The sequence below is a fragment of the Chiroxiphia lanceolata genome, chromosome 8 (assembly GCF_009829145.1).
Source record: "Chiroxiphia lanceolata isolate bChiLan1 chromosome 8, bChiLan1.pri, whole genome shotgun sequence".
Classification (NCBI taxonomy): Eukaryota; Metazoa; Chordata; class Aves; order Passeriformes; family Pipridae; genus Chiroxiphia; species Chiroxiphia lanceolata.
Window position 1 is genome coordinate 71,141 of NC_045644.1, and position 17,995 is coordinate 89,135.

General features: G+C 40.1%; 1 protein-coding gene across 2 annotated transcripts in view; it reads right to left on the reverse strand.

Moving 5' to 3' along the window:
• Positions 1-3,408: 3,408 nt before the first annotated feature.
• The window catches only part of HSPA12A (heat shock protein family A (Hsp70) member 12A), a 55,254-nt gene continuing 40,667 nt past the window's right edge, over positions 3,409-17,995 (reverse strand). For both annotated transcript variants that reach the window (XM_032695445.1, XM_032695444.1), the window contains 6 exons: positions 16,224-16,395; positions 13,257-13,343; positions 12,588-12,692; positions 11,726-11,984; positions 9,977-10,080; positions 3,409-8,542 (listed from right to left, as the gene is read on the reverse strand). In XM_032695445.1, coding sequence (XP_032551336.1) covers positions 7,908-8,542; positions 9,977-10,080; positions 11,726-11,984; positions 12,588-12,692; positions 13,257-13,343; positions 16,224-16,395 — 1,362 coding nt within the window. In that variant the 3' untranslated portion in view covers positions 3,409-7,907. The remainder of the gene's footprint in view (positions 8,543-9,976; positions 10,081-11,725; positions 11,985-12,587; positions 12,693-13,256; positions 13,344-16,223; positions 16,396-17,995) is intronic.

Genomic DNA, 17,995 nt, shown 5'->3' on the forward strand with positions numbered 1-17,995 from the left:
GAAAGATCATAGGTCTATAAAATGTGATTGAAAGACCTGGGGTTTAATTAAAGATTTAGACTCAGGGCATGCATGAAACTAGTCTTCAGCTTTGTCAAAAGCTGTCAGAGCAGGAATGGGATGAAATGTTCCCATGTTCTCTAGGGGTAGGACAGCCAGAGAGAGTCAAAGCTGACATTATGTAAGATTTTAGACAGGTGAGGACAGGAAAGACAAGTCAACTGCCCAAGCAGGCAGCATCATTGCAGGATCAGAAGGTTTAAAACCAGACTAAATAAAAGTTGGGAGTAGCTTAGGCAGAACTATACTGTTTTGCAGCAGGACAGTGATAGACGATTGATGTCTGAGGTCCTTTCCAGCTACATGGATCCCTGTGATGCTCTGACAGAGAGACAGTTGCAGTCAGCAAAATACTGGATGGATCTGCACAGAGATAGAAAGAAAAAAGGGGAAAATATATTACTATACACTATGTACTACATGACTCTGAAGGAGAGAAATGAAAAATGCTTCTGTGGGATGTGATCAGTGTGATTTGTCAACATCCCTCAGTCCTGTAGCATCTTGGTAAGTGTGTGGCACTTTTTGATCTTCAATCTCACTGTGTTTCACCCCTAAGACAAAACAAAAGAGGGACAAACATTATTCAAATGCTTTTTGGAACACCCTCAGTCACGTACCTGATATTTCAACTGCCTTACACAATTACCAGACTGAAACACTGACCTTGTTATCCTGAGTTGACAAAATACCTATCCTCCTGACCACTGATTCTACAGCTAAAGACTTTTCCATGGATAAGGCAGCTAGCTGAGTGTTCCAGCACCCTACAGACAGTACTGCCATCCAGGACCCCTGCTACACACGGAAATCAGGAGAACATTATCCAAGAAGGATGCTGTAATGTTTTTTTTGTGGAAAACCACACTTAGATACAAGAACTCCTGAATATATCATCCAGGACCAGCATCTTTTCTGCTCTGCTCACAGTTAACTTATTTCAACTCCTCTCATCTTGAGGAGTCAGTTGTCATCTAGGTAAGGGTTGGCGACGGGGTCACGGCGAGAAAATAAATCTATTATGATTGTCACTAGATGAAAAGTAAAACCTCTGAACAACACATTGAACTGCAGTGTTTTAACTGCAACCTTGTGTGTGTTAGCAAATCACAGGCAAGGCATGCAGGGTGTTTGTTGTGGGAAGCATCAGGCAGCACTGAGATTGCTCTTGTACTACAGAGGAGAGGATATGTTCAGTCTGGGTCCACTCTTATCAGCTGATGCAGACGGAAGTCCCTACTGGATGTGCAGAGCTTATTCCTCAAAGGGAAGGAAATACTCCTTGCTGCCCTTCGGAAAGGGAGAGTCACCTTTCTAACTCCTTAGATTACTATGGTTTAATGACTCTGCATTCACAGCTCTCAATCTCACCACTTCTTTCTGTTTCGAAACCTTCCCTGATCTTGTTACTTCCGGAGCACATCAATGCCTTTGTCCTAGTAGTTCAAAATCCTGGTTACACACTGATTCTTTCAGTCTCCTTACACTCAATCTGGTATTGTCCTCTTTTTATGTCTTGGCTCTGCTGCAGCACACAATAGTCCCAGAAATAAGCTTATATTGTATTTTTCATTTCTCCATGTTTGTGTCAGCTCACCTGTGGACACGGATAGAAGGATCATGCTGCAATCTACCAACTTCTTAATTTTTTTGCCATCCCATGGTAGTGAACACCATGTCCGAGTTCAGTAATTCTGCTGTGGGCACAAAGCCAAGGTCCTGGGATATGGTGTCTAGTAAACCTTTCCCTATTATTATATAGTCTCTGAAAAATTAGAAAATAAGTACTACTTTTAAAATTATAAGCAACACCCACTCAATTGTATGTTAACCAAAGACAATACAGAATTTCTCAGTTTGCAGAAAAATGTTTGCATTCAACTCAATATATGGCATAAGGATTGGCACAGAGAGTTTTTGCTGCAAGAAATTGATCTTTGCATCTGTGGAAACGCACAGGCTATAGTGAAATTTCTTGCTTTGTTTGAATATCCACATTCAGGTCTCTAATTTGAAGGAGAAAAACACAATAACTTATTGTGACTCTGCATCGGTTCCACCACAAAATGTTTCTCTGTGTTAGAACACAGCAAGGCATGAATGAGAACTAATAACCAGAATTTATTCCTAAAAGAAATTAAGTACAAGCGTTCCAATATCAGTACCTAATGAAACTGGCAATAACAGGCTTGAATCCCAACTACACAAAGCATCTGCACTTCTCACCAATTTACCCAGGCTGCATGTCTTGAAAATAAAGCAGTCTTGCACTGAGTAAAGGACTCTGCATTCATTGTCCTTAAGACATTTTATAAGTTGTTTTATTCTATTGCTATTCACATGAATATAACATCTGCAAATTTCAGTAAGGGCTTATGTGATTTTGTAGAACCAACAATTTATACATAATCCCTCCTATCAGGATGGCTGTAACTTTAAATATAAACACACTCATATGAGAAAACCCTGGGAGATTTAGAAAAGTCCAATGAAGGATCAAATTCTGAATGCACATACATGAAACTCCACTGGAAACTTCAACGATGTGCTAGAACACGGAAAGCAAAATTTGGTTCTCAATGTGTCTCTGAAAGACTGTAATTATATTTCCCATTGTACTGGTAACATTAATTGACTGTTTAGATGAAATCAAGGTTCATTACAAGTTAAATACAGTACCTCGCCTATAGGATGGTGTTTATAATTATAGTCATAAAGCACCTGTAAAACATCTTCATTGCAGCACATAGGAGGAAGTTGGGGCGTAGTGGCTGCTACACATCTCAGTTCACTCTCTGCATCTCTGCATCTGAGCAGCATCGTACACGAAGGTCACACATGCTCCTGAATCCTCTCTAAAGCTGGTGACAACAATGCAGAATTTTAGAGGGATGTGGCCTACAACTGTTAGCAGAAAAATGTAATATTGCACAAATTGTTATGCAAGGCTTTTTCAGTCCAGTTGGACCTTACTAAACATTTCTAGATCTATAAAGAGGTACATTTTCATGCAAATATACCTGCTTATTGGCCTGATAATACAATTTTAACAATAAACCACTTTAATATACCAGACCTAAAGCTTACCACTCCTCTTTGATACACCAAATTTTATATTTGATTTCCCGGCTCTCTGAGAGCAGTACTACAGAAAATACCAGATCTGCTTATGGTATTGCCTGAAGTCATTCTGTCATAACTCCAACAGACACCCTACTCAGAGCTACACCACCTTTGGTGGAAGTTGAGTGATCACAGCAGTGAATGGAGCACACAAGTGAACTTTCATAATAAATTAGGTTTCTTTTATAGCCATTTTCATAAGAACAGTGACACCCAAAAAGAAAATTAATTTTAAGGTATTTTATTTGACATGATTGAAGACACAAGAACACTCAAGATACAATCCAGACAAGTTGTGACAGCTCCCAAACATCAGTGAATCTGAATTTATCTTGCACAGAGGTGAACAAGACCACAATGGTTGGTTTTATAATATAGTTTATTTCAAGCAGGTGAGTACTGTGACGTTATGCCCAACAACTTTTATACTATTCATCCGCTTAAGCCACTTCATATCATAAATATGCAGCCTATCTTGGCAATTAAATGCCTGCAATATATAACTAGCCTTCTCATAATAATGCATTAAAACTCCTGTATATAAGTATTGGTATATTCATACCAATGTAAACTGTCCTAACCATCACTGCACATTTATCATATTCTAACACAATTAATCATTCCATCACAATTAGCTGCTAAACTTTAGCCTAGAGTTCAGTAACTTGGACCCAAACTTGCAAGTTGCTGCTCAGAGCAAAACTTCTGCCAAGACCCCTGCTTTCCCTACGGGTAGCAGGCCTTGTCTTTTCAACATTAAGTTGCACAATGTCATCTGAAACCCCTACCAAAAAATGCTGCACAGGGAACCTCCTGCAAAAGTATCAGAACTATGATTCTAAATTTACTCATTCCCTAGTAAATTCCACATTAATTTACAGCCTACCATCCTTTATCAAAATGGGCATCCACATGCCTCTTACAACGTGAAATTGTTTAACTGGATTATAGTCTACAGACGACAGCATAACATTCTACTTAAATTCTAATTCCATAGGAAGACAGCTAATTTTCCATTCTTTAAGAGGGCAACAAGGATAGCTGGGAGTTTGTCAGTAGTTCAGTGCTCTGCAAAGATAAGCTTGATAGTGCTCTCATCAGACTGGAAGGAGGAAGTGCAAAAATATGCAACACATTTTACAGCTGCAGTAACTTCAGCAACAAACCCCTGCTTGGATCCAAATGGGATCTTACAAAAGGTGAATACAAAGGGCAGAGAATCACTGCTGTGCAGGGAACTGTGCTTCAGAAGAGCTGCAGGAACCACCCTGCAGACAGCTGAAACAGCACAAAAACCATGGGCCACCTAATCTTGCAGGTCACCTCCTCTTCATAGGGGAGAGGAGGGCAGGGCAGCCATTTAGCAGACCAAATTCTGTGTTAAGGCCACTGAAAACAAATCTGTGCGGAACCAGACCAACCCAATTTAACACTGCATGCACAGACACCGAAGCCTGTTTTTCTTTAAGAATTTTGTCTTTTGGTAGGTGAAAATGGTAAAGAGAGACTGGGTCTTACCTGCAGCTACAATACATGAGTGTTGCCTGACTTTGGAAGGTAGTTTCTTGTTTGCAGTGTTTTTGTTTTTTTGTTTTTTGTTTTTTTTTTTTTTTTAAACTAGAGCTCCTTATTAAAACCCAAAAACCTAGAGAAGAAGCTGTATACCCAGATTATACAAACTAATTTTAAACTTGGTTTTACAGGAGGATTCATCCATTATTATGATGAACTGCTGGAGAAGGAACGGTCACCATCTGAAACGAAGAAATGAAAACCCCAGCATCATACTAGTGCATCTGTGTAATGTGTTTAACTGGTATGACTTGCATTGCAGGAAGAATGTTGTAGTCTCTGACACACCAACATTTCTGTCCTGTTATTGTAAGATCACCTTTTTACATTTCATATCTTATCGTCTTTAAAGCCTATAATTACAGAGCCGATTGAGAAACTATGTTATTTAAAATTAACAGCTGATGAAATCAACAGAGGCAAAGACCATTTTTATACAATAAAATAGCACTGTAGAAAGAAAGAGTCTGTACAATATTTAAATATTGTATATACATAAAATTATATTGTTTATAACTCATCTTAAAGTTTTTCTTGTTTGTAAACCATGGAAAGCAACACACAAAAAATCCCAGTATTTAGCTTTTAAAGCATTTAGCAGGCAGCAGGAAATCGACTGCTAGCAAGCACACTTTGTAATCATAGAAAGTATCCAGCTGGATACTATGACTAGCATTCTCCTTAATCCTTTATTTATATATATATTTTAAAGCTGAATGCAGAACACACTTCCCATTCAAATAGGGAATTCTGCAGGAGACACAGAAAACTCAATGACAAAATGCAGTGGATCAGTTCTGCAGCTCTTTATTGTGGCAAAACTGCAGGATAAACACAGAAAGCTTAAGTGCAGGACTGGAACATAAATTAGTGAAATTACTGATTAAGCTTTTATCTCCCAAAAGTGTCAGCAATGAATTTAACTCATGCTCAAGTTATTAGAAAGGAAGGTTCAGATTAATATAACATTTCCAAAGTTTCAAAAATGTAATGAATTCCAGCAGGTAATTGGGCAGCTCTGTATAAATGCTCTGAAAGCGTCAGTATTTTAGGGTGATTCTAGGTGGCACCAGTCTGCTCACTTGGAGTGGGATTTGGATTTGAATCTGTAGTTGTCAGTTCATGGCAGATATAGAATGTAGGTTTCAGAAGTTTTCCACCTGTAGCATTTTGCAAAATAGAAACTATTTGAGTTGCAAAAGAAATATTCCAGGTGAACATGCTTAAGAAAATGTTTCCAGAAAGTTGTTATCTGGAAAACAAGATGCTGCCATGACCATCTCTGCATTTCCCCTGGGTTAGAGTTCTGTGCTCACAGACATGTAAAGCCGTGTAGCTTTATTTAATGCTATTTGTAGTTGCATTATACTGGCTTCTGCCTTCCACTTTACTGGCCATTCAACTCAACGCAGCAATATATTTTACTCCATTAAATGTTTGCTACACAAATATATTATGGTACTTGTGATCTGAATGGTTTTCTCTCTTTAAGTCACTTAAATGTTCCTGGACAGCCATCAATCTACCTGTACTTCCAAATCTCAATATAGGAATTAACAAGAAAAGAAAAATAATCACTTGGAGAAGTGCTTGATAAACCAGACAGGTCAGTAGAACTCCAACAGAGTGGAGAAATCTGCAGACAGGAACCTCGAAGTTCAGTGAAGGCAAGTGGAAAGTCCTGAAGCTGAGGAGGAATAACCCCCTACACCAGGACACGCTGTGGACTCGGAAGCAGCTCGGCGGCAGTAAAAGACCTCGGGGTCTTGGCAGACACAAGGTTAGTGTGAGCCAGCAATGTGCCCTTGCAACAAAGAATGCCAACAGCCTCCTGGGCTGTATTGGGAACAGCACTGGCAGCAGGTCAAGGAACGTGATTATTCCTCCTTATTCAGCCCTGGTGAGACCACACAGCTGGAGAGCCAGATCTAGTTCTGTGCTTCCCAGTACAAGACAGACGTGGACACACTGGACTGAGACCAGCAAAGAGCCAGGAAGATGATGAAGGGATTGGGGTATCTTCCATGTGAGGAGAAGCTGAAAGAGCTGGGGCTGTTAGGCTCGAGAAGGCTCAGGGGACGTTAGGAACGTGTACAAATGCCTGACAGCAGACAGTAAAGAAGATGCAGTCAGACTTATCAGAGGTATCCAGTGAAAGAGGCAATGTGCACAAATTCAAACTCCAGATATTCCTTTTGAACAGAAGAAAAAGCTTTTTTGCAGTGAGAGTTGTCAAATGAAGTTTAGACATCTCCATTTTTGGAGATATTCAGAACTGAAGAAAGCAACCTGTTCTGGCTGACACTGCTCAGAGCTGAGAGGTCGCATCAGACAGTCAATGATGTCCTGTTCAACCTCAACTATTATGTGATTCCACGGTTTCAGATGGAAACTAATAAAAATAAGTTTAAAAGACCCAAATGGGAAACAGCTTAGCTCTTAATAATCTTCCGAAGTATAATGAGGGCAATGCTAGCTAATTAATCTAACAGCTTGTTCTGAGAGCTTTGGCAATAAAGGCCTTGTTTTCAAACTGGAGCAATCAATATTAGGCTCTTAGATATATATATTTGCTTCCTAAATCTAATTTTAAGGATTTCTGAGGATTTTCTTTTCCCATTTCTTTGAGTCATTAATTTTCAGCACTTTAAATTCTGAAAGCACCGGGTAAAGTTAAAAGAATACTACAGACTACTAATTTGTTCCCATTGCCAGAGGATGGTGCTGTTTAAACAGATATCCCACACAAATACACCCCCTACAACAACCATGTGGGTTACTGACTTTTTCTTAGGAGGAAGAGGAAGAAGAAGAACAAGGCAAAGAGATTATAGTTCCATATATTTTCAGCTAACCTTCAAGACCCAACAATAATCAATGTGTACTTAATAAAGGTAGATTTTTAAGCATGCTTGAGTAATTTAGGAACTTTTAACTACCTCTGGAACTTTAGCTCCCAAAACTTTTTAAGGGTCTTTCAAAATCCAGCCTTTGATCATCAAAGGGTACAAACATGACATTACCCCACCTCACTACTAGCTGTTCTCATGTAGCCTGCTGAAATTCAACTTGATTACATGATATATGAAAGTCAAAAAATGGAATACTGGAAGATCAGTCTCACAAACAGGCTGTGGTGGGGAAAAGGACCATTAGTAGTTTAAGAAATCAATACCAACTTTGACACTTTTAGAGGTTGCAACATCAATGGCCATGGCTTTGATTTCAGTGTCCCCAAACTGCATCAGTGTTTTGATCTCCCGCCGGTTCGGCACTGAAGCATCAGTTCCCGTGAGATCCAAGCGAAGGGTGCCACACTTCTTCACCCCAGCCTCGGTGATGAAGCCAACGTTGTCTTGTTCTGAGCTATAGATATTGATCACTATTACTAGCTGGGAAGGTTTGGCAGGTGTGTAGCTGCGTGTCACAGTTTCCCCAAGGGCTACGGATTGGTCGGCTGAGATAAATTTGTCGAAGACATCAGTGCACCAGCGTGTGCCATCTTTGACCAGAAGCTTCTCCGGCGGGTGCTTCCCTTCCACGAAGCGGTTGAGCACACCAACGCCGTAGGTGAGCGGGGAACGCCGCACTTTGATGACAGCAGGGTCCAGGCCAAAGAGAACAGCTCCTTTGAGGATGGTGAGACCCACATCCTGAGGAATGATGACTCGACATCTCGAACCAAAAGCGCTCTGCACGGCTTGTTGGAGCAAGGGGGACTCGGCGAAGCCACCCACCAGGAACAGAAACTTGACGTTGGTCACTTCTGGCTTGTCGAACACTTCACCTAAACAGAAACAGAGCCCATTCAATAAGGAAAAATACACTGTGACAAGGCAATGCAAGTGCAAATCCTAATGGCTGAGTGCACTGAATGTTTCATGCACGTGCACAAGATCTGAAAGTGCCACATCTATGCCCACACTGCCACTCTCAGCATTCACTACTCCCACTTCTGTAGTCTCTACTATACTCTATTTCACTATGAATTCACTTACCTCAAAGCATACAATATTTCTGAAGTGGCCTTTAAAACAGAATTTTTATTTAGCTTCTATGAGTAAAGGGAGACATACATTTCTTGCAACAAAATCCTGCCAGTCACATTATGGGTAATAGGGAAACAGACACCATCTTGCCACTTCAAATATCAGCGAGACATTCTCAAACCTAACTGATTCCACACCCATTATGGCATTCCAGATAAGGTCACCCCATTTTAAATTCACTTATTATTTCTGACCCTGACATTTTAACCACAATAAATACCATCTGTAAAGTTACACCTCCTTACATTTTTACAGATGTTCCTTCTTAGCTCAAACCCACAATCCCTACTTTCAGGAATATCATGCAGTTCAGTTGCAGGCTCACCCTTAGTTCAAATAACTGAGGCAGCACGACTAAGTTACATGGCACAACTGTTGTAATTCTAGGCCTCTGTTCATATATAAGTTCCGACCTCTGAAGTTTACCTAATAATCCCTCACATATAGTGAGCAAAACTGGATATTCCATTCCAAATATGATTCAGTTAGTGTTTTTTAATGTGTAGAACAGAAACACTTTGCTCAGTACATACATTATACTCTACTTGATACAAATCCAATCTTCCACCACAAAGATCTTAAATAATCATTTTCCCAATAAGCCCACATCACTTTCCATTACTGGATAAATAAATACAGTGCTGCTTAAGCCACACCTGGAAGTACTTTTACCATGATGCATCATTTACTTTTTGCATTTAAGAGATGTCAGTGATTTGGAGGGTCATGAACAAAAGCTGGGAAGAAATGAACTAGAGGTCTCAATAGCAGTAAAAATCAGAAGCTAGTTACACCTCTGGCACTATTAAGTTGCTGCCTGAAACAGGAAAAAGAAAAGCAGGATCTGGGTTTCTCAGTGCATTTTGATCTCGTGAATGCTTGCAGCCCTGGAAGTACAGAATAATTGAAGCTTAGGCAGTAACAGGACTGAATCACACTCAGTAACTAGTACTAGAACTAAGCAGGAGGAGTATGTGTTCAGATGTCCCTCACTTTTATTATTTTCCTAACTAATTTGTAGACAACTACAAGTTTCAGAACTAAATTCCTCGCCCACAACTGGTACATACTAGGAAGGTTATTTGACTTTATTACAGTTAGTGCCCTGAAACAGTGAAGAAAAACTTCCATTTCAACTCAGCCAATAAGTGGAATTACACACAGATACGTACTGAGGTGCTGAACAATCTGGTCAATTGTAGGTTTGAAAAGAGCATTCATTGCATCCGGGCTCATCCTCAGCATTCCCTGGGAAGACCATTTCACAAAGTCCACACTGGAAAAGAACAGTTAGGAAAAAACATTAAAACATTACAGCTGAGTTGCAAAACAATCATCAGACATGCTAAATACATGAATGAATGAGTTTACAGGATCTGTGAGCATTTTGCTTGGAAGAAAGTGCCCCACTTCACCCTAGCCCCATACCAACTGCAGCAATGTAAAATTTTAAAATAGAATTATTATTTTTCCTTGTCTAATTGTTGTTTTCTTTGCCTGATTGCCTTTTGCAGCATTAGCAATGCTCAACTGCTTCCTGAAACAGCTGGCAGTCAACCCGGGGCTCGCTCATTTGAAACAGCACTGATCCAGCCCAGAAGGGCAACATTTAGATTATAGCAGTAGCAGGCCAAAGCCACGGGAAACACACAAGGAAAACAAGCAAGTCTGGAAGCCTCAGGAGGCAGAAGAGAGCACAACATTTTTAATGAAGCACAACATTTATTAAGTGAATACAGGCATTAGGTTATTCCATCACTGATACACATCCATACAGCTCAGTCATCTCCCTTTCACTAATGCACACTATATGTCAGCCTTTATACTCCTTCTATCCTGTTATCCAATTAATTTCATTTCATTTGAAGGAAATTTTTAGCATTGCCTCTAAGATTCACCATTAAGACTATTAATAAAAGGAGATGGTCTTGTGAGGGGGAAATTTTAATGATTTCAGAACCTCAGGCTCATTTAGAAAGTGACTCTTAGCTGGATTTCAAGTCATTTAGGCTTACAGTACATTTACCAATAACTTCTGAAAGAGACGCAGGAGGTCCTGCCTGCATACTACATCCACAGAATCAGAGAATATGCTGAGTTGGAAGCAACCCACAAATACTAAGGTACAGGTACTAAATATCAAATCTTTCCCTCTCAGGTCCCAAGCATTCTGCCCTAGATTCACAGGATCTCTTGTTCATTCTCTTTTATGTCATTATCCCCAGGTCTCCTGTAGTACATAATTTCAAAAGATGCAAAATGCCCATTTCTACTTTCTTCTCACTTCCTTTTCTATAGCAGCCCACAATCTTGTCATTTAGGATGACTTCTTGATACTGAAAATCATGAATTAAAATCTCTGGAGGGGATTACGTCTCCCTACTTATCGAGCAAATTATCTAATTGGTAAAATACTAGCAGAGGCAAAAACCTGCCATCACTTCAAAAGAAGAATGCTTTCCCCTTGCAGAGCTTTATGCAGTAGTACATGCTTTCACCAGTGATCTGATCCTGCTAGTAACTGTCCTCAAGCCATGAACATATTTACACATCTCACAATCCTGGATTTGTTCCAGGCTGATAAAAATTTAGGCAACAAATTCTGTCTTTGATCTGATGCTCCTAATTAACATGAAAGGGACTCACAATACACAAAGTCAAGAAGTGATGCAGTGGTGGCCTAACAAAAGTCATACAAAGCAATACCTGACCACTGCAAGTCTTGTACAGAAAAGCTTTTGCAAGAGATTGATCAGAACTTTTCATTCCGGAAACTGCAATGGAGGCAATCCCATTTTCTCATCCTTATTACATTTTTACACTATTATCCTTCAGTCTACATGTAATTATGATATTTGAATTATTTGTCTTTGTTACCAGTAGTTAATTCTGCATCCATTTAGTTTCAATTGCCTACTTACTTGCTTTTCCTCAAGGCATGTTCTACGCTGTGACCTCGAAACTTCTTGTAATAGTCAATGAAGGAGAAGGGCAGAGTGATGTTTAGTGGGTTGGTCCTGTCTGGAGCTGCTGCCCGTTTACGGGACTCAAACGCTATCATCAGATCCACCCAGGCTGCAGGGCGCTTGATTTTAAATTGCTCAATAAAATCTTCTCCAAATATTTTACACAGGAGCTTTTCAAATTCATAGTCCACTCCTAGAGAACCATAGGGCCCACCTGTACCACAAACAAAGCACAGCTTTAATATTCTGAACTGCTTATTACATTTCTAGTTGACCATACACACATCAGAGCAACACTATATGAGGACTGTCAAGGGAGAAGGTCTACAGAAAGAGGTGTCTTTCCTAAATGTAACAGCTGGTCTAATACACAACATGCTCTTACCTTTGCCTCACTTCTACTCCTCTATCATCATAGCCAAAGTAAAACTAGCACTATAAATCAGAAACATTTTTATTAGAAGCAAATTGCCTTCTTATCTACACGTGAGGAGGTGTAGGTTGGACTTGTATTTAAGAGTAGACACTCCTAAATGTGTACATTCTCCCATTTGCTTTTACTAGGTTGTTTCCTGAGGTAATCTTATAGACACCAGTGTGAGATTTGCCATTCAAAAGCATCAGATGCACTAAGTGCATCCATGTCTGATGACCAACAGCTGGGTTATATTAATTTTGAATGTTGGTCTTATTTAAGGAAGAACTGTTAGGAAAATGTAATAAAGGCACACATTTCCTTCACTGACAAATCAAAATATTACATAAATATATAATATACAATATAATGACATAAAGCAAGCAATGGAAGTGACAGCACCTGTTGCTTTGTACAGCTCCTTAAGGTGTCCTTCAGGGAGCCTGATCTGATGGACAGTCATATCCACTGTGCCTCCTCCACTGTCAACGACGACGTAACGGTCCCCTAGTTTGCCGAAGGGAGAGGGCAATGGTACTGACATTAGTCTTACCACCCAGCACACTGCAATGACAGCTTCTCAGGGGCACTAGCACCATGAGAGACAATGACCTACAGAAAGCCAGAATGTCTGTGTTGAAGACTTGATCATTACTAGTAAATATAATGCAATGATTGATAACAAATATAAAAGTCAGATGTCAAAAGCTATTGATTCAGTGCAGCTGTAAAGCAGATTAGTGGCACCGCTCGTGCTGCTGTGTACATTCTAGTGGGTTTCCAAATTAATACTAGGGCATATTTAAAAGGTCTATTCCGAGGAAAATATTCTGCATGCATTTTAAAACCTGGATGGCTTTCTACCATCTCCTTAATAAACTGTATTTTGCTAGAGCATATGGAATTGCAGTTCAGTGTTACTAAGAGCAGCACATGAACCTGTGGTTTTTTCTTTTCCTATTTATAATCACGGTGAGAACAATGCAGTGCTCAGCACATTTGTGGGAAACACAATATTTGCCTGCAATATAAAACCAGTGACAGCAAAGCTTATTCAAGAAAGGACACTACCTTCTTCCAGTTCGGACCAGATCTCTCCTATGACATTTTCCACCATGAAGGTACGACTCTGTCGTTTGTGACGCACGTGTTCCTTAGCTGGGGATTGACAGAGAATAAATTACTGAGGATAAGAAAGCATGAAGAAGTGGGTATTGTAAGTTGCAGGGTTATGCAAGCGGGCTGACAGGCCTGTATGTATCACTTCTTAACAAAGCAGACGAACAAAAATTACTGCATTGGAATCAGGAACATTAGAATATCACTTCTACGAAGAAGAAAAAATGCTTTTCAGCCACACTAATCTTCCTTGATATTAATATATATATTATATATTTTAATATATACTAATTAACTAATATAAATAATATAAACAAATAATACATACTAATAACCTAATAAGAAAGCTATAAACAGGTCTGACTTGGGGCTTTTTAATATATTCTGGATTGCAAAGCATGGGCTGGCAGTGGGGTAGGGGGGACTGGCTCGTCACAGCCTCTGTCAGCAGTAGCCCCATCCCACTGCCTTTCAGGATGTCAGTCTGTCTCAAAACTAGCAGCCAAAGCACTGTTGTTCAGATTAGTAACTTCTTAAGGACACAGTGATCAGGAGGTCTAACCCTCATAACATTTAAAATATACATTAATTAAAAATTAAGTGTATCTAGCCAGACTGTTCTAACAATCAGTTAACTTACAAGACTTAACTGCTACTTAGACATTTAAAAGATGCAGAACAGTCTGTTAAGTGAAAACAGAATAGTGAGAATCTTTGCCTTATGCTTCTAAATCAACCTCTACAACTGAATGATCAAAAAACCCCACATTACCTGTGCATCCTTCACTCACCTTCAAAGGTATTTTATAATACACTACAGAGGAGAGGCATCTGGTCATATGTGAAAATTCCTTCTGAAAATATCAGCATGCAAATCACAGAATGCATTTTGCTTCCTGTTTCTCTAGTGCCTATCACCAGAACACAGACCAGCAGTTCCACCTGCTCTGTCCCCTCCCCATAAAGCCCCCCCGATGCAGACAAGCCACAGCAGCCTCACTGCACGGACTCGGCAGCACAGCGGGAGCTCACACGACGAGCACTCCAGGACAGAACGAGCACTAGGTCCAAGGAAAGGCCTGACACAGAGCCCCCAAAATTCAGTGGCAGTCCTTTCATTCAATCCTGTGGGCTAGAAGTGAACACAAGAGCCAGTCTTTAACTAAAACTGAACTAAGCTTCTCCTGGCTACTATGAACAGTAAAATTTTTGTTTTGACTTCATGGCAATAATATGGTCCTTGCAGTGCTTCTCTCTGTTTATATTTAAGGGTTTTTTCTCCTTAATCTGTTCTCAGCTTGTCTTGGGTACCTGCCATGCCTTTATGAAATTTTAATTCTAACCCCAAATTAATTCACTCCAAACTTTGTTTTCATTAATTTTGACATGAAACCTTTCTCATCTCCAATAGCTTTTACCATAAAAAGTCAAGAAGGAGAGTGGTAATCCCATCCAAGGGTTAGCAGAAATCCATGATCTGACAGATTATGCCCAGCTTCAAAACCTTATCCAGAGAAATTATTTTCTTTTATTATTTTCCCAGAGGCAAATCCCTGTGTTGTCTGACAGCGAGTTCATGTAGAATCACATGGAACTGGAATGGTTCAGGACATGAATGAGGGGGACAGAAGCTGAGGGGCCCCTGAAGGGACTGTATCCCTGAACAGATTGTGTCCTGTACTCTGCGTGGGCCTCCAAACACTGAACACATCTGACAAGAGCTGGCAAGGAGAGGCATGGATTTGAGAGAATGATGTAGTGACTCTGCTAACTGAAAAAAAAATGCTCTGGTAAGTGCAGGAATAGCTTTACTAGCCTAATGTTCCATTTGCCTCTACTGTTTTGACATAGCAAATGTGATAAAATACAGATTCTTCTGAAAAATTCATTCTGGAATAGACTGTCCCACTACCATTAATATCAGGGCAATTGTCACAGTGCACAGCCATGGCAAATATGTGCATTATGCAGCAATCAACTCTTAGTGCTGTTGATTTTTTTTTCTCTCCACTTCCCTCCAATTTTAGCAGGATACCAAGCTCAAAAAACTCTGGTGATGAAGGATCTTTTGGCAAGTGACTTGCACTGTGGTCTAAGCCCTGTCCCTCACTGTAAGTTAGTCCTCAAACACTGACACTAGCAACAGATCCCAAGTCAATAAATCAGAAGTGCCCTATCCAGTTGGTCTTCTATGAGCAGATAAATTCATTGCTATATTCCAATACCACGTGTTCCACTGAGTGTTGAAAGTAATTAATGGTATTTCATAAAGATGACATCAAAAAGCATCTGCCAAAACTCTGAAACACCTGAGACTAATAGTTTCATTGCAGATCCAGTTATTTAACACTGCTTCAATAATGCAGCTAATCAAACACGTAATTGTTTCCAACACATTAAATTAAAAAAATGATCCAATATGAAGTACTGACTTAAATTAAGGCAGAAAAATACTGCTGTGAAAATACTAAAGATTCCTACAAGATCCAAAAAAAGGCAAGGCAAGGAAGCTACCTGCATGCTAAAATTAAAGGAAGAAATTCTTTCCTGTGAGGGTGGTGAGGCCCTGGCACAGGTTGCCCAGAGAAGCTGTGGATGCCTCATCCCTGGAAGTGTTCGAGGCCAGGTTGGATGGGGCTCTGAGCAATCTGGTCCAGTGGAAGGTGTCCCTGCCCATGGCAGGGGGATGGCACTGGACAATCTTTAAGGTCCTTTCCAAGCGAAACCATTCTGTGATATCTGCTGGATCAATGTCTAAACTAGTCTATCTACAACAAACAGCAAAACAGTTTATACAAGCAAACTGATAGCCTGAAACATTTCAAGAGAACAAGGACAACAAGAAACAGTAAGAAAACAGCCCTCATGCCCAAAGCAAACTTATGTGTAAGGATCCAGGAAGTGAATGAAGAGAAGTACCCTGTGTAAATCCAGTCCCAATAGTGTCACTCGGGCTGTAGCCGTTGACAGGTGCCCTACTACTCAGCTCTATCATCTGGTGCAGGCGGAGCTTTCGGCAGTAGATAGAGGCAGCCTCGGGTTCCAGGGCAATGATCAACTGCTCGGGATTTTCAGGAGATGCCATTCCTGCCTGAGAGAGAGAATCCATCAGAGAAGTGGGGTGGGAAGTCCCGCAGCCTTAGCAGACCCTTTCAGCTCTTGAACAAGGCTCTCCCCAGCTCATGGTCTCAGTTTCGGTCACCCCTTTGAGTTCAACCCACAAAGGAGCTGCTGCCAGCGGTAAAGGTCTGGGAATCGTCCTGCCCACAATGTACAGCACAACTTCACAGGCTGTCACAGGGAAGAATGCATGCACTTACCATGCTAAGTGTCTAACCAAGCAGTTATGTACATGACAGGTGGAGAAACGAAGGAAGTAATTTTGAAACCTGTAATGAATGGCCTAAACCCTGAACTCCTAATTAACCTGTGAATTTGCCTGCTAAGAGGGGGCCCCAGCCTCCTTTAAGACATGAAAGAGTACCTTTGGCCTCTCCTCCTCACAGAAGTATTTTAAGTATGCCTTTCTTTACGTCCTAGATATACACAGTCCTTGCTGAAATGAAGTTCCTGCACTGTTGAACTGTACAGCAATATACAATACACTTTGCCAATAATGCATCTTCTGACTTACAACCAACATTTTCTAGTTCAAAATCCATTGCTTTTAAGCACATTCACTTTTATAATATCTTCAAAATGCTCAGTTTATTCAAGGACACAAAATACAACGGGGCAGGTTCCCTAAAATGTAATGAGAACAAAGCTAAAAATAATCCCACGTTATAAAATCAACATTTGCCATTCTTTCTATTTTCTTTCTGGATTTTCAGCCTTCAGATACATAGATTTTTAAGAAGCCACAAGTTCTTATGTAACCACATAGTGCACTCTCAGAGCTGGGCTTAGAGAAAAACATTCAAAGAACAGTTGACAAAATTGTGGTTTTGTTTCTTTTCCCCTGTACTTCTGCCTACACTATGATTTTATGTTAAAATAGAAAATATCTTTCAGCTCTTTCTGCTATTATTTTTCAGTTAAGTGCCTGAGTACTAAAGTATGCTAGCAAATACAGAACAAACTGAATATGTTTCTGCTTCCCCAGTCTTCCAGCCTTCCAATTCATACACACACATTGTGGTGTCTCCAGAGCATCCCCAAAAGAAGGCAGACTCACATGGAAAGACTGCAGACCTGGCCTGGAATTTGGCTTTTTTCATACAGCTACATTGTGGGGCTGTGGGAATCACTGGCTAAATTACACCTGCACCTAGAAACTCGAAGTAAAGCTGGTTTAAAAGTAATATCAGGGTAAGACTTGGAGACACAAAATTGTCCTTCACATTTACTGACTCATTTTACCCTCATTTTACATCTTATGAAATACGATAAATAGATTCTTACAGAAAGTATCTGCCTCATTATTGGTAACAAAAAAGGCAAAACAACCACAAATAAATTTCAAAATAAAAAAGTGAGGGTTAAACTAAACAAGGTTGCTCATTATTTTAAAAGTACACCTCACGACTGGGACTATGGTCACTTTACATCTTTTATTGCTGTTAGGAAAAACCTTCTGCTTTAGTTACATCCACTGGACTCAGCAGCATGATCTGAAATTAGTACAAATGTCTGGGAAGGAAAACACTCTGCAAATACTGCAGAGTATCAAACCTTGTCAGCTATGTGGC